Source organism: Aureococcus anophagefferens (assembly GCF_000186865.1).
Source record: "Aureococcus anophagefferens unplaced genomic scaffold AURANscaffold_14, whole genome shotgun sequence".
Taxonomy (NCBI): Eukaryota; class Pelagophyceae; order Pelagomonadales; family Pelagomonadaceae; genus Aureococcus; species Aureococcus anophagefferens.
The window spans coordinates 359641-382070 of record NW_008705574.1 but is presented as its reverse complement, the minus strand read 5'-3'; the positions used below and the strand labels follow the sequence as shown (position 1 = coordinate 382070).

The 22430-nt window shown below is 72.3% G+C and overlaps 5 protein-coding genes across 5 annotated transcripts; 2 read left to right on the top strand and 3 right to left on the bottom strand.

Annotated features, from left to right (window-relative positions):
* Positions 1-340: 340 nt before the first annotated feature.
* Positions 341-8205, top strand: AURANDRAFT_65351 (hypothetical protein; the record flags this gene model as incomplete). The annotated part of the gene is made up of 3 exons (XM_009040343.1): positions 341-2682; positions 2906-6865; positions 6966-8205. The coding sequence occupies 3 exons, from the start codon at positions 341-343 to the stop codon at positions 8203-8205; spliced, it is 7542 nt and encodes a 2513-aa protein (XP_009038591.1).
* Positions 8206-10874: 2669 nt separating this feature from the next.
* AURANDRAFT_65350 (hypothetical protein) lies at positions 10875-12239 on the top strand (the record flags this gene model as incomplete). The annotated part of the gene is made up of 1 exon (XM_009040344.1): positions 10875-12239. One exon carries the CDS (start codon positions 10875-10877, stop codon positions 12237-12239), a length of 1365 nt encoding a protein of 454 aa, XP_009038592.1.
* A 5117-nt stretch (positions 12240-17356) lies between these two features.
* Positions 17357-17973, bottom strand: AURANDRAFT_28780 (hypothetical protein; the record flags this gene model as incomplete). The annotated part of the gene is made up of 3 exons (XM_009040206.1): positions 17357-17512; positions 17612-17718; positions 17772-17973. The coding sequence occupies 3 exons, from the start codon at positions 17971-17973 to the stop codon at positions 17357-17359; spliced, it is 465 nt and encodes a 154-aa protein (XP_009038454.1).
* Positions 17974-18384: 411 nt separating this feature from the next.
* On the bottom strand, positions 18385-18828 carry AURANDRAFT_16330 (hypothetical protein; the record flags this gene model as incomplete). Its single annotated transcript, XM_009040205.1, has 2 exons — positions 18385-18540; positions 18613-18828. Coding segments are annotated over 2 exons (372 nt in total), but the record flags the coding sequence as incomplete, so codon positions are not given.
* Positions 18829-19320: 492 nt separating this feature from the next.
* Positions 19321-21333, bottom strand: AURANDRAFT_28694 (hypothetical protein; the record flags this gene model as incomplete). The annotated part of the gene is made up of 1 exon (XM_009040204.1): positions 19321-21333. One exon carries the CDS (start codon positions 21331-21333, stop codon positions 19321-19323), a length of 2013 nt encoding a protein of 670 aa, XP_009038452.1.
* Between the last annotated feature and the right edge of the window lie 1097 nt (positions 21334-22430).

Below are 22430 nucleotides of genomic sequence, written 5' to 3'. Positions count from 1 at the left end.
GCGCCGCCGATGACCCCGTCCACGTCCAGGGAATCGATCGAGGCCCCGCGCGCGAGGCGCAGGTCGAAGACGAGCACGTCCAGCTCGTCGTTGGGCGACTGGCTCTGGAGTTCCCAGCCGCGGCGCTCGAGCTTGGTGAAGTGGATCGTCATCCAACTCGAGTAGTTGGCCGTGTCGAAGGCAGGGTCACCGAAGATGGTTTCCGGATCGGGTCGCGCCATGAGCCCAGGCGGCGCTGGCGGGCCGGCCCCGATCAAGCTGCCCAGCTCCAGTTCGCGCGCCGAGGAACTTCATGAATGCTTCAATAAACGCTGATTTACCACACGCGATGGCCTCTGCGATGGAGTCCGCGAACCCGGACGCGCCCGCCGCGGACGACGCCGATGGCGACGACGCATTTTCCTTCGACGACGACGAGGACGCGGCGCTCGCGGCCGTCGTCGACGACCTGGCCATGGAGCCCGACGAGCACCGCGTGCCGAGCGTCGCGGAGCTCGAAAAGCGCTTCGGCGCCGAGTTCGTCGCGAACCTGCGGTCGCCGGACGAGCTCATCGCCGAGGCCGTGCTGCGCAACGCCGGCGGCGCGCCCGACGAGGCGCTGGCCTGCGCGGCCGCGGCCGTGCGCACGCACGATTTGTGCGGCGCCGCGGACGAGCGGTTCCGCTTCGCGTGCCACGACCGGCGCCTCGGCGTGCAGATGATGGCCGTGTTCCTGCGCGTCAAGGCGCCGGCGTCGAGCGCGCGCTGGGAGCTGCTCGCGCGCGTGAAGAGCGGGTTAGGGGGCGGCGCGCCGTTCACGGTGTCGCCGGTAACCCATCCGCGGCTCGACGTGCTGGGCGGCGGCGACCGGGACACGAAGGACTTAGAGCCGTGGACCGACGACGACGGCCCGCTGCCTTTAGACGCCCTGCTCTTCCCCGGCGCGGCGCCCGCGTGGGTCGCCGCGGACCTCCCGCGGCTCGTCGTCGTCGAGGAGACGCTCGACGGCGGCGCCGTCGGCGGCGGCCTCGCCGTCGAGCTCGGCCGGTGCCGCCGCGGCGGAAATGGCGCCGTCATCGAGGTGCTCTACGCGGCGACGGAGGCCGGCGACCTCGCCCACGGCGACGACGGCCCGTTCCTCCCGCGGGCCGAGGCCGCGCGGCAGCTGCTCGTCGCGAGCGACGCGCGCGACGAGTGGCCGCCGCGGACGGTCAAGGCGCCGGCGGCCGTCGTCCGGGCGCTCGCGCGGCGCCTCGAGGGCGCGCGCGCGAGCCTGCGCACGGCGGCCTGCGTCCGGCTCCGCGACGGTTTCCGGGATCGCAACGACCGCGGCGAGGACGCGCGGGAGCGGTGCTCGCTCCGCGCGCTCCGCGACGGGCTGCGCGCGGCCTACGTCGGCCGGCTCGGCGGCGACGACGACCTGGACCCCGTGGCGCGCGCGGCGGCGCGCAAGGCCGCGGGCAACGACGCCTTCGGCGCCGGGGCCCACGACGTCGCGCTCAAGCGCTGGGGCGAGGCCGCGGAGCTGCTCGACGCGCACGGCGACCCGGCGGGGCTGCTCCCGTCGCTCCACGCGAACCGCGCCGAGGCGTGCCTGCGCCTCGGCCGCCACCGGGAGGCCGCGCGCTTCGCCACCGACGCGCTCGCCCTCGACCCGGGCCACGCGAAGGCGCGGCTCCGGCGGTGCCGCGCGCTCAAGGCGCGGGGGAAGATCCAGGACGCGCTCGCGGACGCGCAGACCGTCGTCGACGCGGGCGGCGACGCCGCCGCGCGACGGGCCGCGACGGCGCTCCGCGACGAACTCGCGTCCCTCGCGCGGACCAACGCGCCGACGCTGCGCGTGCCCGAGGACTTCGGGACCTTCAGCGCGGCCTGCGCCTCGGCCGAGGCGTCGTCGACGGGCGCTTTGATCGTCCTCGCGCCGCGCAAATACGACGAGGCCGCGTCGCTGCGCGGCTGCGCCGCGGGCGAGCTCCGCGTCGTCGTCGACGGCGACGCCCACGCGGAGGTGAGGGCGCTCAAGGTCTCCGGCGCGCGCGTGTCGCTCGACCGGATCTTGGTGACGGGCGGCGCGGCCGTCGCCGAGACCGCGGGCGCGGTCACGTTCCGCCGCTGCATCCTCTCGAACGGCAACGGCGCGGCGCTCGAGACGCGCGGCGCCGACGTGGCCCTCGAGAGCTCCGTCGTCGAGCACGCGCGCGACGGCGTGCTCGTGCACGGCGGCGCCTTCCGGCTCTCCGGGTCGACGGTGCAGTACTGCTACTGCGACGGCGTGTCCGCGCACGTGCGCGTCGTCGTCGAGGACGTCGTGATCAAGGACTGCGGCGGGCGGGGCCTCACGTCGACGGTGCGCTTCGACCCCTTCGTGCGGCGCGGCGCCAACAACATCCAGGCGGACCCGGAGTTCGACGAGGCCGACGGCCAGCGCGCGGCCGCGGCGCGCGCGGCGGCCGACCCGGCGGCCCTGCGCCAGCGGGAGGTCGACGAGGCGCGCCACGGCCTGCGCACGGCCGCCGACGAGCCCGAGAGCCTCATGGCCGCGCTCGAGGGCGCCATCGCCGCGGGCATCCCCGCGGACGACGCCGACATGGCCCGCGCGCGGCGGGACCTCCAGCGCCACGCGGCGCGGCGCGACGACGACGACGACGACGCCGCGGCCGGCGAGCTGCCGGGCGTGCTCCCGGAGCCCCAGGTCCCGCGGCTGTAATTTTGGCTCCTGCTGCAACTTGAAGGCAAACTTTTTAGTTTTGGGCGTTGGGGCAGCTATCCGATGGAGTCTCTGTATTCCGCGCGGCCATACTGAAATCGATGGAGTCTCTGTATTCCGCGCGGCCATACTGAAAAACTCAGCTGCAGCCATGCGGGCAGCCGCGAGTCTCGTGCTCGTGCTCGCGGCGGTCGCGCGCGGCTGCGTCGACGACGCCAGCTTCGTGGACCGGCGCGGCCGGGCCTGCGCGGCGCACGCGCGCTGGGACTGCGAGTCCTACGCCGCCGACTACCCGGCGCTCTACACGGCCGCGGACGCCGACGAGATCGCCGCGGCCTGCCCGCTGGCCTGCGGGCGCTGCTCGGCGGCGTGCCCGGCGGGACGGGCCAACTTCACGGCTTCCGACTACGACGGGCTCAAGGCCATCCTCGACGCGGAGGCCTGCGCGGACGTGACGATATCGGGCCGCGTCGTCGTGCGCGCGACGGCGTCGTCGACCGGCGCGGGGCTCCTCGTGCGGTCCGGCTGCGACGTCGTGCTCCGCGGCGCGACGGGCTTTGAGACGATCGACGGCGCGGGCCGCCACCGCGCGCTCCGGGCCGTCGGCGACCTCACGCTGCGGCGGCTGCGCGTCGTCGACAGCGTCGTGACGCAGCCGGAGCCCGGCGAGGACGAGCCGCGCGGCGGCGCGATCCGCGCCGACGGCGATGTCCGCGCGTGGCACTGCGAGTTCCGCAACTGCAGCGCCGGAACGTACACCAACACGAACGGAATGGTGTTCTGGGAGTGGTGGACGGTGACCCGCGGCCTCGGCGGCGCGATCTTCTCCCTTGCCGACGTCGCCGTTGGGTTCACGAACTTCACGGGCTGCCGGGCCGACGACGGCGGCGGCGCGATCCACGCGTACATGGCCGACGTGGCGATCCGGCCGGGGTCGGGCTTCTTCGGAAACGTCGGCACCGCGGGCGGCGCGGTTCATCACTCCTCCTACGGGGCGCTCGACGCCGGCGACGCGGACGACGAGCGCTGCGCGACGGGCCCGCCGTTGCGCTTCGTCGGCAACGCCGCGGTCGCAGAGGACGACTACGAGGACGACATTCTGTCTGGCGGCGCGATCCACTCCTCGGGCTGCTCCGTGAAGCTCGCGAACGTGCGCGCGGCGCGCAACGCCGCGGCGAACGACGGCGGCTTCCTCGATTGGGCGCCGTATTACGTGTGCGCCGCTTATCCGGCGCGGCCCTTCGCGACCGTCGCCGACGCCGTCTTCGAGGACCACGCCGCGAGAGGCGGCGGCCAGAACGGCAACGGCGGCGTTTTGAGATTCGTGGGGCCGGCCTACTACTGGTGGGTCTGGATCGAGCCCGCGGTGACCCTGTCGCGCGTCGTCGTCGACGGCGCGGCCGCGCGGCGCGGCGGCTTCGTCCACAGCACGTCCGCCACGCTCGCCGTCGAGGACGTCACCGTCGTGGCGACGGCCGCGAGCAAGTCGGGCGGCGGCTTCCACGTCGAGTCCGGGGTCGCGACCTTTTCGCGGGCGGGCCTCGCGGGCCTGAGTGCGGAGGAAGGCGGCGCGGCTTTTTTCGACGAGGGCGCGGTGGCGACCTTCGCCGGCGCGAACGCCACCGCCTGCGCGGCCGACTCGGGCGGCTGCTTCTACGTCGCCGGAGCTGCCGCCGTCGAGTTCGCGGGCGGCGCGCTGACCGGCTGCTCCGCGTCCGCCGGAGGCGCTTTGTTTGTCACGGGCGATGCGTCGGTATCGCTCGCGGACGCGTTCGCGGCGAGCGCGTCGGCGACGTACACCGGCGGCTTCGCGCACTTGTCGGACGGGACGATCGACGGGGCCGGGACGACGCGCGTCGCGGGCTCTTCCGCCGAGGGCGGCGCCGGCATCTACGTCGCCGACGGCGCCTACGGTCGACTCAGAGGCGTCGCGTTCGCCGGCGGCGAGGCGTTGCAGGGCGCCGTGCTCTACTGCGCCGTGTCCGCGACCTGCGACCTGCGCGACGCGCGGTCGTCGGCGAACGTCGCGACGCACGAGGGCGCCTTGCTCTACGCGGAGCGGTCCGCCGTCGTGGCCATCGACGGCGTCCTCAGCGCCGGCGACGCGGCGCCGACGGCGATCTTCGGCCTCACGACCGGCGCATCGCTGACGCTGTCGAATGCGACGATCAACTTCCCGAACGTCGTCTGCTGCTGCGTCTCCGCCGTCGGCGCCGCGCGGCTCGTCCTCGCCGACGTGCGCATCGCCGACGCGTTTTCGAAGACGGCCGGCGCCGCGATCTTCGCCGACTTTACGAAGGTCGTCCTCCGCGGCGTGACCGTCGACGGCGCGGTCGACGCGACGGGCGCCGCGATTGACGTCGTGGACTCGACGCTTGACGCTGTCAACGCGTCCGTCGTCTTCTCGACGACGAGCCTCGGCGCGGCCGCGCTCTCGCTTCGCGGGTCGTCGGCGACGCTGCGGAACTGCTCGTTGGTCGGGAACGCGGCGGTCGCCGGCGACGGCGGCGCGGCGTCGATCGCGTTGTCGCATCTCGTCGCGGACGGCCTCGCCGTGTTGGCCAACGCCTGCGACGGCGACGGCGGCGGCGTCCACGCGGAGGCCGCGACGCTCGCGCTCCGCGGGAGCGTCGTCGCCGGCAACGCCGCGGGCGGCTCCGGCGGCGGCGTCTGGCTCGACGGCTCGTCCCTCGAGCTGCGCAACAGCAGCTTGTCCCGGAACTTTGCCGCCGTCGACGGCGGCGGCGCGGCCCTCGTCCGCGGCGCGGCGCTCTCGTCCGCCGGCGCCGCGGTCGTCGAAGGCAACGAGGCGTCGTCGGGCTCCGGCGGCGGGCTCAACGCGTCGAACGCGTCCGTGATGTTCGCGGCCCCCGGCGACCAAATCCGCGGCAACGCGGCCCCGCGCGGCGGCGGCGGCGCGGCGTTCTACGACGTCCGCGACACGCGCGAGCCGCGGCTGCCGCCGGGAACGCGCGGCAACGACGCCCTCTACGGCCCCCGCCTCGCGACGGGCGTCACGGCCCTCGGCTTCGTCCGGTCGGCCTACCGCGAGGCGTCCGGCGTGGTCTTCAACGCGTCCGTGGAGGCGCGCGTGCTCGACCTCTACGGGTCCGTCGTCGCGACGTCCGACGGCGAGTCCGTGCTGCTCGACGTCGAGGGCGCGGAGCTCACGGGCGACTCCAAGGGCTTCACGGTCGCCGGGCGCGCGGTCTTCCGGGGCGTCACGCTCACGCGGGCGCCCAACGCGTCCCTGACGCTCCGCGCGGAGGTCGTCGGCGCCGCGCCGCGCCTCGAGGCGGCGGCGGCCGTCGTCCTCCGGGCCTGCGTCGCGGGCGAGTACGTCGCGACGAACGCGCTGAGCGGCACCTCCACCTGCCTCGTCTGCGCGGCGGGCTCCGTGAGCTTCGCGCCCTCCGAGTCGTGCGCCGCGTGCCCGAAGCACGCGACCTGCGCCGGCGGGCGGCGCCTCGTGCCGGACCGGGGCTACTGGCGGTCGCGCCGCGACAGTCTCAACGTCGTGCGCTGCAAGGAGAACTACTGCCGGAGCGTCGATCTCCTCGACGAGGCGCCCCGGGACGACGTCCGCGCGCCGTCCGGCGCCTGCGCGGGGAAGCACGCGGGGCCGCGCTGCGCGCGCTGCGAGCGGCACCACTACTTCGACGGCGCGACGTTGAAGTGCGCGAAGTGCTCCGCGCGGAAGACGCGGAGCCTCTGGGTCGCGCTCGCCGTCGTCGCCGCGTGCGTCGCCGCGGGCGCCGCCGCCGCGCGCTGGGTCCTGGCCTGGCTCCGGCGGCGCTTCGCGGGGTCGAAGGACGTCTTCGAGGACATCTCGGCGCGCTGGATGCCCTGGCTCGTGCCCAAATTGAAGATCCTGCTCGTGACGTTGCAGATCGTCGGGTCGTTCCAGGAGACGTTCGCCGCGGTGTCCTTCCCGGAGCTCTTCTCGTCCCTGCTGAAGCGGCTCCGGGTGCTGGGCCTCGACCCGACGACGTTCCTGGCCGCGGGCACGGCCTGCGACCGGCCGGGCTGGGACTACCTGTTCCGGCTGGAGCTCTTCACGGCGCTGCCCGTCGCGCTCCTCGCGTCGCTCTTCGCGATTTATCACCTCCTAAAACGGCGCCACGGATCGGCGCTCCTCGAGGTCGTCGCGCTCGTCGCGCTCGTGACCGTCCACGTCTTGTACACGACGGTGTCCAACATGGTGCTGGGCACGCGCGAACCCGCGTCCCGTGGTTCGAGAGATGGTTCGCTGGGGAAACGACCAGCGTCGTCGCTTTAGGCTCTTTTGCGACGACGACTTCGGCGGCGAGCCCGCGGGGTCGCCGCTGGCGGACTCGTCCTGGCTCGCGGCGGACTACGCCGTCTCCTGCCGGTCGCGGCGCTACGCGGTCCACCGGGTCTACGCGATCTTCTGCATCTTCATCTACCCCGTCGGGGTTCCGGCCGTGTTCCTCGCGCTCCTGCTCTCCGTGCGGGACCGCGTCACGGCGCGCGACTACGACGTCTTCGTGCGGAACGTGCTGAAAGGCGGCGACGACGTCCTCGCGGTCTCTTCGGCGCAGGTCGGGGGCAAGGGCCCCGAGTCGCCCGCGGAGCTCCGCTTCCGCGAAAACTACGCGTCGAAGAGCTCGGCGCGCCGGCGGTCGACGGTCTTCTCCCGGCGCTACGAGACGGGCCTGAAGGTCTACGGCGCCGCGGAGGAGTACGTGCGCGTCCGGTCGTCGCTCGGCGCGCTCCGGTCGCCGGAGAGCCCGGGCAACACGCGCGAGGCCGCGGACGCGTGCCTCGCGACGCTCGGCGAGAACATCCTCACGTCGCACCGCGAGATCGACCCCGCGTGCGCGCACCTCGCGTTCCTCTTCTCGGAGTACGCGCCGCGGTGCTGGTACTTCGAGGTCGCGGAATGCCTCCGGCGCATCTCGCTCACGGGCTTTCTTGTGGTCTACGACGACGAGTCCATCGGCAAGATCTACACGGCGTCCATGCTCTCGCTCGCCTTCGCGGTGGTGTACGCCTACCTGTCGCCCTACGGCGACGACAGCACGAACCGCTTCGCGACGGCGATGCAGTGCGTCATCTTCCTCCAGCTCTTCCTGACGATCATGCTCTACGCGGAGACGCACATCGACGACGACGACGTCCGCGCGGGCTGGCCGCCGCGGCGCTTCGGCGTCATCATGGTGGTTTTGTCCGTCGCGAGCGGGCCCCTCGCGGCGATCGTCGAGGCCTGCATCGAGGCGCGGCTCGAGGGCGTCACGTTCCTCGGCTGCCTCCGGCCCGTCTGGGCGCTCCGCCGGACGCTGTCGGGCGGCGACGCGTCGACCGCGAACCCGCTCCACGACGGCGTCGAATTGAAGGGCACGCGGAGGAACGGCGCCTCCCGGGAGAAGGAGGGCGCGGCGCGTTTAGAGACGCGTTCAGGCAAGCGGAAGAACGGCGCGGAGAAGAAGGACGGCGAGCCCTCCGACATCGCGATCTACGACGTCTACCAGGGCGGGCGCGAGCAGGCGATACTGTAAGCAATTTAATAGACCCCCTCCTCCTCCTCCTCCGCGCCGTCGTCCTCCGCGGTCTCGGGTCGCGGGAGGGCGCTCCGGAGGGTCGCCTGCTGCGCGGGATCCGCGAGCGTCGCGAGGTGCGCGTGGATGTTGTCGAGGCCGTCGGGGAGGCCGTGGAGGTCGTCGAGGTCCGCGCCGGCGAGGTCGACGTGGTCCGCGAGGAGCTTCGCGTAGGAAAAGACGCCGCCGGCCTTGCGAGCGAGGCAGTCGACGACGGCGTCGAGCCCGCTGTTCCTCAGGCGCCGCGCGACGAACGCGGCCGCGGCGCTCCCCGCGAGGCGCTCCGGCAGCACCCGGGAGACGAAGGGCTCGTATTGGCAGTATCGAGAATGAAGCTGGCCCTTGGCGGCGTCGACGCCGTCGAGGGTGAGCTCGAACTCGACGACGTGGCCCGGGCCGTCGCGGCCGGGGAGCGGGACGAGGAAGCACGCGTCGACGCCGACGTAGCCGAGCGGCGTCGGGCTCGCGAACCGGTTCTTGAGGCGGACGAGCTCCCAGTCCCCCAGCGCGTCGAGGGCCGACAGCAGACGGTCGGGCGTTTTGAAGCATAGTGTGAACCGCGCGACGTCGCAGAGCCGCGCGAAATCGCCGTCGTAGTCCTCGGCGGCCTGCTCCCGGACTTTGGCCACGCTCTTGACCCCGGCGTCGTCGGCGCGGTCGACGAAGGCGCGCTTGCCTCCCAGGGCGGACCTCCGGGATCCCTCGGACCAGTCGTCGGCGAGGGCCTCGGCGACGATCGTCCGGGCCCGGGCCGCGTCCTCGAGGAGCGCGTCGACGCTCGCGGCGACCTGGCTCACGAGCGTCGGCCGGAGCTCCTCGAGTCGCGCGAGCGCGTCGTAGCCGGGCTGGAGTTTCACGGCCTCCACGACGTCGGCGTACGCGCGCTTGATCGCGCGGACGTTGTCTCCGAGGTCCGCGAGCGTCCCCCGGACGGCGACGCCCGGGAAGCGCCGCTCCGCGTCTCGCTCGACGGCCTCGAGGCTCAGGTCATCGTCGACCGTGCCGCGCGCGCAGGCGGCGAGGAACGTGCGGAGGTCCTCGTCGTGGCGCGGGTCGTCGGGCTTCAGCTCGAGCTTCTCGACGAGGCCCGGCCGCGTCCGTCGCTTCAAGGCCCGGACGATCGACGGCTCCTCGCGCGAGCTCGCGCAGACCCGCACCCAGTCGGGGAGCTCGAGGTCGGGGTCGCTCAGCATCTGCGAGGGGAGGAGGGCGGTTTCGCTTTGCGGAGTCGTCGTTCGAAACGCGGGAGCGCGCGGCGACGACGTCGCGGCGCGCGGCGCCGGCGAGCTCGTCGAGGCCGTCGACGAAGATCACGGCCGGCCTTCGCGCCGAGAACCCCGCCGCCGCGCCGTCCGTCGCGTGGAGCGGCCCGGCCACGAGCGACGCGTAGAGGGCGCCGGCGTCGGCGTCGCCGCCGACGCCCTCGGGTCGTTCGCGGAAGCCGGCCGCGAGCGCGTCGCCGAAGCCGGCGACGCGCTGGCACAGCATGGCCGCGAGGGACCGCACGAGCGTGGGCGGCGCGCTCGACGCCGGGTCGGCGTGGTGGCAGAAATGCCACGCGACGCATCGACGCGACTCCGCGCAGCGTCGGAGCAAGAGGGACAGCGCGACGGATTTGCCCGTCCCCGCGGCTCCGGCGATCCAGAAGAGCCGCGACTCGTCCAGAGCCGACTCGAGGAACCAGGCCTCGAAGGTCGCCGCGACCCATTCCCGGGTCCCGTCGAGGTGCGCGTCGAGGTGCCTGCGGACCGTCCTCTCGAACTCCAAGGGCCGCAGCGGCCCGACGCCGGAGCCCGGGTCCACGTCGCCGCACCGCGGCAGCACGCGATCGCTCTCGTAGGCCGGCGGGCCGGCGACGGAGCGTTCGAAGCCCGGTTGGCTCAGCGCGGCGACGCCCCTTTCCGCCTTGGCCCAGAGCCGCTCCGCCTTGGCCCGCGACACCGTCTTCGGCTCCGCCACGGCGCCATCGCCACCGACGAAGTAGGTCTGCTCCCACGCGTCCACCCAGCTCTCCGACGGCACCAACGCCTTGGCATCGTCCAGCGACAGGCGCTCCGGGATGCTGGCACCGGAGCCCATCAAGATTAGACGCTGCCCATTGCGAGGGCGCTGGGGGAGAGGGTCAAACAAGCCGTTGCTGACAAGAGGCCGGCAGCGAACCACCCCACGACACCAAGCACCACTAACCAACTACCCCTGAGTCGCGACTTGCTCAAAATGAGTGGTCAAAACAGCTGCAACATGGGGTCAACGAAGCCTGTGAACCACCCGTTCTGGCCGATCGGCAGCTGGAGGGCTGCTCGGCCATGACCTCCACACGGTCGAAATTTATGATCGAGCGTCAAAACCACCAGTTTGCTCAAGCTCGAGATCAAAACTGGTCGATAGAGCCAAAACAAGCATAATTCCGGTGGATTCGAGTGGTCTCCAGCGGCCCCAGGGGTACCACCCCCACCACCACCACCACTACCTCACCCCATTTACAGACCACTCATCTCAGATCAGCATGACAGTGGTTAAGGTTGTCTGTGCATACCTCTTGGTTGCTGAATGAGTGTTGAAGCCTGCTCGCCGCTTTGCGCGAGGTGGGAGAGGCGAAAGGCATCTTTGCCGCGCGCCATCGCTGCAGCATGAGCGCCATGGAAAGCGTCGTGTCGGTGCGCGTCGTCGGGCCCGAGGTGGAGCGCGCAAAACTCGCCGCGACGCTCCTCGCCTACGAATCCCTCGTGGCGCGGCGCGTCGCCGGCGAGGGCGAGAAAGCCTGCACCGTGGGCGGCGACGCCTGGGAGGACGTGGGATCCCGCGCGACGTTGGTGCTCGGCGAGACCAAGTACCGGGGTCCCGTGCGCGCGGAGCTGCGGCTCAGCGCGGGCGCGGCGACGCCGCCCGAGAGCAACTGCCACGGCGTCGTGCTCGTCGTGTCCGGCGCCGCCGAGGCCTGGGCGGACCGCTGGTGCGCGGCCGCGGACCGCTGCGACTGCTGCGTGCGCCTCGTCGTGGGCGTCGGCGGGTCGCCCTTCGACGAGGCCGTGGCGGCGTGGGCCATCGACAAAGGCTTCGAGTACGTGTCGGGCGTCGACGTCGAGCGGCCGACGCTCGGGTACGACGCGCGCGACAAGGACGGCGTGCCGCGCGCGTTCGAGGCGCTCGCCGAGGCGACGTGGCCGGCGACGAAGGCCCAGCAGGGCGCCGCGCCGGAGGCGACGGCGCGGGCCGCGTCGCGCTCCGCGCCGGTCGTCGCCGTCTTCGGCGAGCCCGCGGCCGCGACGCGGTGCTTCAACGCGCTCGCGCTCCGCGCGGGCGGCGACGCGCCGACGACGGGCGACCGCGACATCGTCGACCTCGTGATCTCGACCAAGTACTACGAGACGACGGTCGCGCTGCCGCGGCCCGCGTCGGACGCCGTCGCGCGGGGCCCCGTCGAGGCGCTCGTCTGCGCCGTCGACGCCGCGTGGACGCGCGACGTCCTCGAGGCGAAGTGGGCGGCCATGGAGGGGCCAAACGTCCAGACGCGCCTCGCCGTCGCGAGCCACATGCCCGAGTGGCTCCTCCTCTGGGCCGTCGACCGCAGCGTCGAGGTCGTCAACGCCGACGCCGTCGGCTCGCGCGTGCTCGAGGCCCTCGAGGCGACCATGTGGTCGAGCATCGACGCACCGAAATCCGTCGAAGCGCCGGAGCGGACGCCCGCCGCGGCGCCGGAGCGCACGTCGGAGCCCGCGCCGAGCCCGGCCGCGGCGCCCGCGCCGGAGCGCGCGTCGGAGCCCGCGCCGAGCCCGGCCGCGGCGCCGGCGCCGCCGCAAGAGGAGGAGGAGGACGACGACGACGATCTCGGCGGCATCGGGGGACTCGGCGACATCGGGGACATCATCGCGGCGATCCACAGCGGCCCCCGGCCCGAAGACCTCAGCGACGCGCAGCGACGCAAACGAGCCGCCGACATGGCGCTGCGTCTGATGGACACGCTCGGCATCTCCGACGACGACGATAGCGACTAGCGTGGTTAAAGTGGTGTGGAGAGCGCCAGGCTTCTAACGACCTGTAGTCGGGCCCTGAAGAGCGTCGGCCTTCGCCTTGATAACGCGGCGCGCTGAGGGCGTCGCTGAGCGCGCTAGTCGAAACTGAACATTTCCAGCTTCTTCTTGAGCTCCATATTCTCTGATTCCACCTCTGCCGCGCGATCTTTGCACTCACAGAGGACGCGATGCGTTTCGCTCCATTTCATCTGGCTCAAAAAGATCAGGTTTTTGTAAGTGCTTTTGTGCCAGCTCTGGTTTTCGCGCTGGGCCAGTTTCTGGTTTTTATCGTGAAGCTCGCGGATCTGCGTTTCTAGACTCTCATTTTTGTCCTTGAGAGCGCGGTATTCTTCGTCACGTTCGATGAGTTTCTCGTGAAAGAGCCGGCCCAGCTTGCATGCGCGTTCCGGATGCACGACTCCTTCCGCGTAGCTGAAGTCCATTTTATCCAAATCTGCCTGCTTGACGTGGTCGATGCAGCCCGGCGGCTTGACCCACGTCGTCTTCCCGGAGCCCGCGTGGTGATAGAAGGGCCTGCCCGTTTTCTTGTCCGTGTGCATGATCCAGCCCGGCGCGACTTCCTTCATCTTGAGCCACGGCACGCGATAGACGACCGGCGCGTCCGGCGCGATCTCGGATGAGACCGGCGACGCTTCCGTGGGCGAGTCCGCCGAGGGCCGCTTCGCCGGCGGGGGCGGCGGCAAGTTTTCCCGCGCCGCATTGGCGCTCTTGAACTCTCCAAAAACGCGACTGACCTTGGGCTGCTGCTGGTTGCTCTCCTCGGCGGCTGTGTCGTTCTTCGCTGTGGAGTTCTCTTTGGCCAACTGTTCTTCGGTGAGGACCAACACTCCAACCTTGCTCTTACCCCATTTGTATTTTTCCTGCTTGGTCGTCGTCAGGAGACACGGACTATCATTGCCCGCCATGCTGGCATGCAATCCAACTGCCAGTGCTGGGCTGCCAAAAAACACGGAAATGCAAACCAGTCACTTCGCAGACAAAGACACCAAAAAACCTTGCTCGCGGGCGCTAGGCCGAGCTTGCGTCTGTAACTTGAAGGTGCCGACGACCGTCCCCTTCCGCCATTTCCCGTGCTGGGCGGCGGGAGGCGCGCCGGCGACAAAGCCCGAGCACCCAGGACCCCCCCGCGGCGACGCCCCCACCGTTACGAAGGCGCGGATTAGCCGCTTTCGGCGGCGGCCGCCGCGTCGAGCGCGGCGAGCGCGCGGTCCGGGTAGGACTTGTTCCGCTCGTTCGTGATGCTCTCCCGGGCCCGCTCGACGGCGCCGCGGAGCCCCGCGGCTTCGAGGGCCGCGGCGTGGGCGGCGCCGGCCAGCGCGACGGCCTCGACGGCGAGGCAGCCCTGCTCCTGGAGCGTGGCCTCGCCGTCCGAATGCTCGTCGAGCGCCGCGCGTATCGCGGGCGCCGCGGCGGCGATGGCGCCGGGCGCCGCGGGCGCGAGGCGCCGCGCGCAGCTCAGGAGCACCTCCACGACCGACGGCTCCTCGACGAAGGCGCCGAGCGCGGCCGCGACGGCGGCCGCGGCGGCGTCCGCGGCCGCGACCGGCCGCGCCGCGACGCGGTTGAGCGCGTCCGCCGCGGCCTCGCCGGCGACCTCCCACGCTTCCCGGGCGCTCTTGGCCAGCACCGCGGCCAGCGCCGCCGCGTCCTCGGCCTGCTCTAGGGCCTCGACGGCCGCCTCGAGCTCGTCCTCGTCGTCGATGTCGTCGAACCGCGACGCCGCGGCCGCCGCCGGCGTCGCGGCGTCCGGCGGCGGCGTTTCGGCGTCCGGCGGCGGCGGCGGCGCGGCCTCCTCCGGCGGCGTTGCGGCGTCCGGCGGCGGCGGCGCTGCGGCGTCCGGCGTCGGCGGCGCGCCGCCCGCGGCGTCGGCGGCGGCGCCCGGCCCGAGCTCGTAGAGGTAGAGCGGCCACGCCGCGCTCGGCTGGTGCGCGGGCGTGCACGTCGCCTTCTTCGCCGGCGGGCCGACGCCGGGCAGGGGCGCCATGTAGCTGACGACGCGGAGCGGCCGCGACCGCGCGACCTCGAGGAGCCTCGGCGCGATCAATCGCAGACCCCGCGGGATGAGGTAGAGGAAGACGGCCGTCGCGCCGGACAGGTCGACCTCGAGGCCGTTACCGACGACGACCGTGGCCCCGTCGGAGACGCCCGCCGCCTCCACGGCCGCGCGCGCCTCCGCGGCGCGCGCCGCGTCGATCTCGACGCCGACGCAGGTGGCGCCGCGCTTCGCCGCCTCGACGAGGAAGCGGCCGTCGCCGCAGCCCACGTCGTAGACCGTGTCCGCAGAGGTGAGTCGCAGCAGGTCGCAGGCCACGGCGACGCCCTCGCCGGGTGTGGACCAGAGCGTGTCGCGCGGCGCGAGCATCGTTGCTTGTGGCGAGCAGATCAAATGTCACGGTTGCACTTCACGTTGCCGGAAACGACCCGTGGGTCCCCGAGCCTCATCGCGCGGCCATTTCTAGCCGCAAACGCCGCCGGGGAACGTCGAAAAGTACCCTCGCCTTAGTCCTCCTTGGCGCGCAGGAGGCGGGCGGCGTCGCGGAAGAAGGCGCGGTCGCGCGCGAGGCCCGCGAGGACGACCAAACCCCCCGCGACGCCGACGCCGACGTGGGGCGCGGCGTCGGCGAGCGCGTGCGCCGGCCCGCTCGCGCGCAGGAGCGCCGCGCCGGACCGGCGCGCCGCGAAGCCCGCGGCGGCGAACGCGGCGACCGCGCCCGCGTCCGGCGCCGCGGCGGCCGCGAGCGCGCCGCGCGCGGGGCCGAGGTGCCGCGCCGCGAGCGCGCCGCAGAACACCCCCCGCGCGGCCATGGCCGCCGCCGCGGCGTAGACGAGGCCCACGGTGCCCGCGGCGCGGAGCGCGGGCCCCGCGAGCGCCGCGAAGAGGACCGCGCACGCGCCGTGCGCCGCCGCGAGCGCCCGGAGCTCGGCGGCGCCGCCCGCGGCGTGCGCGAAGGCCTCGGCGACGCCGTTCAAAGCGAGGAACGGCACGTACGAACAGTAGGCGGCGAGCACGGCGCCGCACTGCTCGAGGTCCGCAGCGTCGGCGCCCGCGCCCCGCAGCAGCCGCACGGCGAGGGGCGCGAACGGCGCGCCGAGGGCCGCGAAGAGCAACCCGAGGTAGGCCATGCAGCGCAGCAGCGACCCCAGCAGCCGCGCGGCGCGCGGGCCGTCGCGGCCCCGCGTGTCGAGCTTCGCGAAGGCCAGCCGCGCGGCCTCCTCCGTCGGCTGGAGGAAGAGGCGCGCGACGATCGCGCCGTAGTTTTGCGCGAAGGCGTAGAGACCCGCGTCGCGCGCGGTCGCGAGAACGGCGAGCGCGACGCGGTCGCACTCCGTGAGCGCGTGCTTGAGCACGGACTGGGCCGTGAAGCCCAGGGCCGCCCGCGCCAAGGGCGCGTCGAGGCCCGCGGCCGGCGACGGCAAAAGGTCCGCCGCGGCCTCGGGCGTCTTTCGCGCCACGAGGGCCCAGGCCGCGGCGCGCGACGCGCCGAGCGCGGCGGCGTAGGCGACCTGGCCCCAGCCAAAGGCCGCGGCGCCGAGGCCCGGCGACGACCGCAGCAGCGCGAGCGTCGCCGCGCCGCGCGCGAGCGTCGCCGCGGGCTCGGCGACGGCGCGCGGCGCGGCGACGAGGCGCGCCTGCGCGAGCGCGTGGAGCGGCTCGCTCGCGCTCTCCAGCGCCGCCGCCGCGCAATAAAGTAAGAAAGCCTCGCCGCCGCGGTGCGCGCTGGCCCTGGCGGCGCCCGCGCCGAGCAGCGCGCAGCCGAGCGCGAGCGCCGCGCCGGCGACGGCCGCGCAGTACGCGCAGTTCGTCACGCGGCGCCGCGCGGCGCCGTCGGCGACGGCCGCGGGCGACCGCGCGAGCGCCAGGCGGAAGCCCTCGCGCGACACGAACAGGATCGTGTTCAGCACGAGCTCGAGGCGCACGGACGCGACGCCCAGCAGCTCCGGCGACGCGACGCGCAGCAGGCACTGGTTCAGGACGATGCTCGCGACCTTCTGGACCGCGAGGCCCAAAGCGACGAAGCGCGCGCCGCCGAAGGCCCGGCCGATGACGTCCGGGTCCGCGGCCATGGCGGGCGGCCGCGGCGCGGCGTCGGAGGCTGCGGCGGGCGGCTGAGAGGCTGCGGCAGCGTTCGGCGAGCGAGCTGTGGTTGCCTGCAAGTGGACGGCGGGTTGATGCCTCCGCGGATGTGCGCGCGCATTGACTGCTGCTAGACGCGCGCTCAGCCTCATCGAATCCTCGCGCGCCGTCGCGAGCTTCGAGCCCCTGTGGACCAGCACCACTTCGCACCGTCGCAAAAAAAGCGGACGGGCGCGAACGCGAAACGACCGCCATGCCGCGCTGTACGAACTGCGGCGAGGAGGGCCACAATTCGCGCTCGTGCACGAATCCGACGCTCGTGCGCGCGCGGCCGGAGCCGAAGCCCCACTCGGGCACGGGACCCATCCACACCTGCCGCATCTGCGGCCAGTACGGCCACAACGCGCGCACGTGCCCCGCGAAGCAAGCCGGCGGCGACGCCGCCGGCGACGCCGCCGGCGCGCCGCCGACGGCCGCCGCCGCGGCGCCGCGCGCGCCGCCGCGGCGCTATCCCGTGGTCGCGCGCGGCGGCGAGCTCCGGCACCTGAGCTTCAACTTCGTCCCCGCGCACGTGGACCGGGCCGCGCCCATCGTCGTCGCGCCCGCGGCCGGCGGCGGCTTCGACGTGACGCGCGCGAGCGAATCCGGCGGCACCGCGGCGTTCCGGGGCCAGCGCGGGCCCGCGTCCGCGCTGGACTACGCGCTCGTCCTCCGCGACGGCGGCTACGAGCTCCGCCGCGTCGCGTCGTCCGTCGTCAAGATCACGCACGTCCGCGGCGACGACGACGACGCGGGGGCCGCGAAGCCGCCGCCCAAAAAGAAGCGCGTCGCGCCGAAGCGCGCCAAGCCCGCGCCCGCGGCGCCGCCCGCGACGCTCGCCTACGAGCGCGCCGACGCCGCGCCCCGCGACAAGGACGACCTCGTCTGCCGGCCGAGGACGCGCCTCCGCGCGCGCGCGCGGTCGCCGTCGTCCGACGGCGCCGAGCCCGCGCTGACGCTTAGCCTATAGCGCGGCCGTCGCCTCGATCTCGAGCGCCAGGCCGTAGTGCAGGTGGGGCACGGGCACGACGGCCCGCGCGGGCTTGTGGTCCTCGCAGAAGCGCGCGTACATGGCGTTGAACGCGGGCCAGTTGTCGATGTCCGCGATGTAGACGCGGACCTACCGCGGCGACGAGTCTCGTTCCCCGGGGGTCGGCGCGCGCCGGTTTTTGTCCCCCGAGCTCTCAAAAAGTCGCGGCCGCGGGACGCCGGCCCGGACCGACACGAGCTGCTTCGGCGACGCGCCGGCCGCCTCGAGCACCGCGCGCAGGTTCTGCAGCGCGGCCGTCGCCTGGACCTCGAAGCTCTTGCCCGCGAGCTTCGTGCCTGGTGTTTCGTCGTTGCTCCATCGCCGCGGCCGCGGGACGCCGCGTCGCGACCGTCGGGCATCACGGGGAGGAGGCCGCTCACGTAGAGCGTGTCGTCGTAGATCGTCGCCTGCGAGTAGTGGCCGGCGGGCGGGCAGGCCTCGTCGGTGAACAGCGTCTCGATGCGGCGCTTCTTTCGGGCGAAGAGCAGCGCGACGAGCACGCCGCCGGCGGCGAGCCCCGCGGCGAAGGCCGCCCTGGGCGGCGGGCCCATGGCTTGACAGTGGACCAGGGCAGCCTCTGCGAGCAGCCCAGGGAGCAGCCGAACACGGCCACAGTCTGGCACAGAGACGGCGCACTGTGCGGCGGTTTCGTCGCCGGGGGTCGGCGCCGCGCGACTCGCGAGGCCAGGGGAGCGATCCGACCACAAGTAGCGACATAAAGGCGCGCTACTTTAAATTTTTTTTCTGCTGGCCGAAGGCCAGCCCTCCTGAGACCTCCTGCTGGCCGAAGGCCAGCCGATTTTTTTTGCTATGTTTCGGTGGCTGGTCTTCAAAACAAGGTTTTTTGTTGGTATTTTTATTGATTTATTTTGCGGCCGAGGCGGCAGGCGCGCTACTTTTTATTTTAGATCTCTGCCCTGCTCGGCCGCGCCCTAGGCCTTGGTCTCGTAGTGGTCCGAGATCATGGTGTCCTTGACGATACCATAGACGGCGAGCCAGGCCTCCTTGACCTCCGGCGTCAGCTGCGGTCCGAGAGCGTCGCCGAGCGTCGCGATCAACGCCTGGCCGACGACGTCGTAGTGCGGCGGGAGCACCTGCGGTGGAGGCGATGTGTGTGGCTGCCTGCGGCGCGGCGTCGCGCGCGGCCGGTCGCTCAGTCGTGGACGCGGGCGACGCGCCCCGTAGCCGACGTGGCGCTTGCCGAGGCCCTTGAGCACGGGCACGAGCGCGTCGAGGTCCGTGAGGCCCTCGACGGCCGTGTTCACGGTCATGACGACGTTCGCGCCGTGCTTCTTGAGGTAGAGGTTGTTGTACAAATCCTCGTCGGACTGCTTGCCCTTGGCGAACGAGAAGAGGCCCTTGGCCTCGGGCGCGATATCGAAAATGTGGCGGAAGAGGATGACGCCGGCCGTCTCCGCGTCGACGGCGCCGAGGACGATCTTCCACGAAGTCTGGACGAGTTCCACTGTCTTCGCGAGATCACCCATGGTTTTGCCTGCGAGGCGCGGCGGTCGGTCGAAGCCGCGACGCGTTCGCGCGACGCGAAGCGGCGCCGGCCGGTCGAGCGAAATTTGGCGCGTATCCGCGCGATGATCGGTCGACGATCGCGCGGCCGCGAACCCTACGCGAATGTCGCCGGCTTGGCGTGGCAAGTCGGTTGCCTTGGATTTGTGAGCGATCGACAACTCCTCATATTTTTATGCACTCGTCCTCGTCTAGCGATTGCGATTTCCTCATGATGACAGGCTTGGCATCCGTGGGAAACGTCACAAGACGCTGACGGCACCGGTAGAGTTGATTTTGCGTAGTGCAGCTCGGCTGCGCGAAGTGAACAATCCAGTCCAAAACTTTCGATGTGGCGATTCTCCACCAACTTCTAACACGGCGCAGCAAGTGCCTTACGCCATCCGCTTCGCGTTCTTGACGCCCTTGTCCTTGCGGCCGGAGCCGCCGTGGAGCTTGCCGCCGATCTTCTTCTTCTTCTCGTCCGCGGCGAGCGCGTCGAGGTCGACGAAGCGCGCCTTGCCGATCTTCGCGCCGCCCGCGACGTAGCGGTTCTCGACGCGGTCCCGGAGGTCGTCGCGCGCGTCCATGTAGGAGGCGTAGTCGCCGTCGAAGCGGCTCATGGCGCGGTTTTCTATCGTGAAGATCGTGTTCGCGACTTGACTCACAAAGTAGCGGTCGTGCGACACCACCACGACCGTGCCGTCGAAGTGGCGCAGCGCGTCCTCGAGCATCTCCTTGGCGGGGATGTCCAGATGGTTCGTCGGCTCGTCGAGGAAGAGCACGTTCGCGGGCACGAGCATCATGCAGCAGAGCGCGACGCGCGCCTTCTCGCCGCCGGACAAACTCTCCAATTTCTTGTGGACGTCGTCGCCCTTGAAGAGGAACTGGCCCAACAGCGCCCGCAGCTCGTTGTAGGACTTCTCGGCACCCAAAGCCGACGCGTCCTCGATGGTCTGGATCACGGTCTTCGAGAGGTCGAGCGCGTCGGCCTGGTTCTGCGCGAAGTAGTGCGCCTTGACGTTCGCGGACCCTTTCGCCACCTCGCCGCCGCGGCTCGCCTCGCGGTCCGCGATGACGCGGAGCAGCGTGCTCTTGCCCGCGCCGTTCGCGCCGAGCACGGCGACGCGGTCGCGCTTCCGCAGCTCGAAGGACACGCCCGAGAAGAGTTGTTGGTCGCCGTAGCCGTGCGCGACGTCGTCGCAGGACAGGATGTCGACGCCGCAGCGCGGCGGCTCGGGGAAGCGGAAGCGCAGCCCCTTCTTGTCCTGGGGCGGCCGCGCGACGACGTCCGGGGACGCGAGGAGCTTGTCGAGCTGCTTCTGCCGGCTCTGGGCCTGCGACGCCTTCGAGCCCGCGCGGTTCTTGTTGATGAAGTTGCGGTCCTCCTGGATCTTCGACTGCTGGCGCTTGTAGGCCGCCTCCCACTGCTTGAGGCGCTCGCGCTTCGCCTTGAGGAACTTCGAGTAGTTGCCGTCGTAGGACGTGCAGACGCCCTGGTCCGTGTCGACGATGCGCGAGCAGACCTGGTCTAAGAACTCGCGGTCGTGGGAGACGATGACCATGGCCAGCGTCTGCTCGCGGAGGAAGGCCTCGAGCCACTCGACGGACTCGAGGTCCAGGTGGTTCGTCGGCTCGTCCAAGAGGAGCACGTCCGGCTTCTCCAGCAGCACCTTCGCGAGGCCGACGCGCATCTTCCAGCCGCCGCTGAAGGACCCGACGAGCGCGTCGAGGTCGTCGTCGCCGAAGCCCATCTGGATCGCGACCTTCTCCGCGCGGCCCTCGATGGCGTAGGCGTCGAGCTCGCCCGCGCGCTCCGAGAGCCGCTCGAACTCCTCGAGCGCGCCCGCCTCGCCCGCGGCGAGTTTGGCCTCCATGGCGTCGAGGTCCGCGAGCACGGCCGCCTCCTCGACGAAGACGGACGCGAGCTCCTCGCGGAGCGTCCGCGCGAGGTCGAGGCTCTCCGAGAACTCCTGCCGCAGGTACGCGATCTTCACGTCCGCGCGGCTCAGGACGACGTCGCCGCCCGCCGGCTCGAGCTCGCCCGCGAGGACCTTGAGCTGCGTCGTCTTGCCGCCGCCGTTCGCGCCGACGAGGCCGACGCGGTCGCCCGTGTTCACGCCCCACGTCGCGTCCTTGAGGACCTCCGTGTTCTTGAAGACGACGCTGATCCCCTCGAGGCGCACGCCCGCGGCGCCGGAGCCGGACCGCTCGATGACGCGCACCTTGGCCGAGCCGCGCTCGCGCTTCCGCCGCTCCTCGAGCGTCAGGCCGTCGTCCGCGTCCGCGGCGGCCGTCGGCGCCGCGAACGCCTCCTCCTCCTCCGCCGCGTCCTCGGCGACGGCCTCCTTCTTGCCCTTCTTGCCCTTCTTCTCCTTCTTCTCCTTCTTCTTCTTCGTCTTGCGCATGACGACGTCCTCCTCGAAGTCGTCGAAGTCGTCCAGCGCCGCCAGCAAGGCGGCCTTCTTCGCCTCCTTCGGCGACAGCTTCGCGGGCGCCTCGGCGGGCGCCTCGGCGACGGCGGGCGCCTCGGCGACGGCGGGCGCCTCGGCGACGACGGGCTCGGGCGCCTCCGCGGCCGCCGGCGCCTCCGCGGCCTGCTTCTCCTTCTTCGCCGGAAGCGCCTCGACGGCCTCGACGGCCGGCGCCTCCGCGGACTCGAGCGCCTCGAGCGCCTCGAGCGCTTCGAGCGCGGCCGCGCCCGCCGCGCCGCCCTTCTTGGCCTTCTTGGCCTTCTTGGCCTTCTTGGGCGGCGCCGGCGCCTCGGGCTCCGCGACGGCGACGGGCGCCTCCGTCGCCTCGAGCGCCTCGAGCGCCGCGAGCGCCTCGGCGGCCGCCGCGCCGGCGGCGCCGCCGGGGCCCTTCTTCGCTTTCTTCGCGAGCAGCGCGACGCTGGTCCGCGGCGGCGCGACGCGCGGCGGCCCGGCGAAGAACGCGCTCCCGACGGTGAGCGTCAGGAGCACCGCTATTCTTCGCATGGTCCCTCTGCGCTGGTTCGCCCAGCCCATTGCGTATGCAAGTGCTCCGTGCGAGGTTCAACATTCAACTTGAAGTCCTTGTTGAGCCTCGCCTCGGCCGGCTTAAGCGCCGGCGGCCACACCTCCGTGCCCCTCCCGCCGCCGCTAGCGACCCCACGGGCCTCGCCTCTTACACCATGTGGGCCTTCTCCATGGTGTCGTGCATGGCCTGCATCTTCTCCATCTCCTCGAGGAACCCCGGCGACGCGAGGTCGCGCGCGTGCTGGAGCCCCTCGTCCGCGGCGCCGACGCCGCCGCGCCGTCCGGCGCGCGACGACGCCGCGACGTTCTTCAGGCCGAGGCCCGCCATGTACTGCTCCGTGACCTTGGTGCGGTAGGCCTCGAGCTGGCGGTTGAACTCGGCGAGGAGCGGCCCGTGCTTCGGGTCCTTGAGCACGTCGCAGAGCGCCTCGCCCGTGAGCGGCGCGCCCGTGTTCAGCGCGGGCGTCCGCGCGACGAGCGCCTCGACGCGCGCGGCGTCGTCGCGG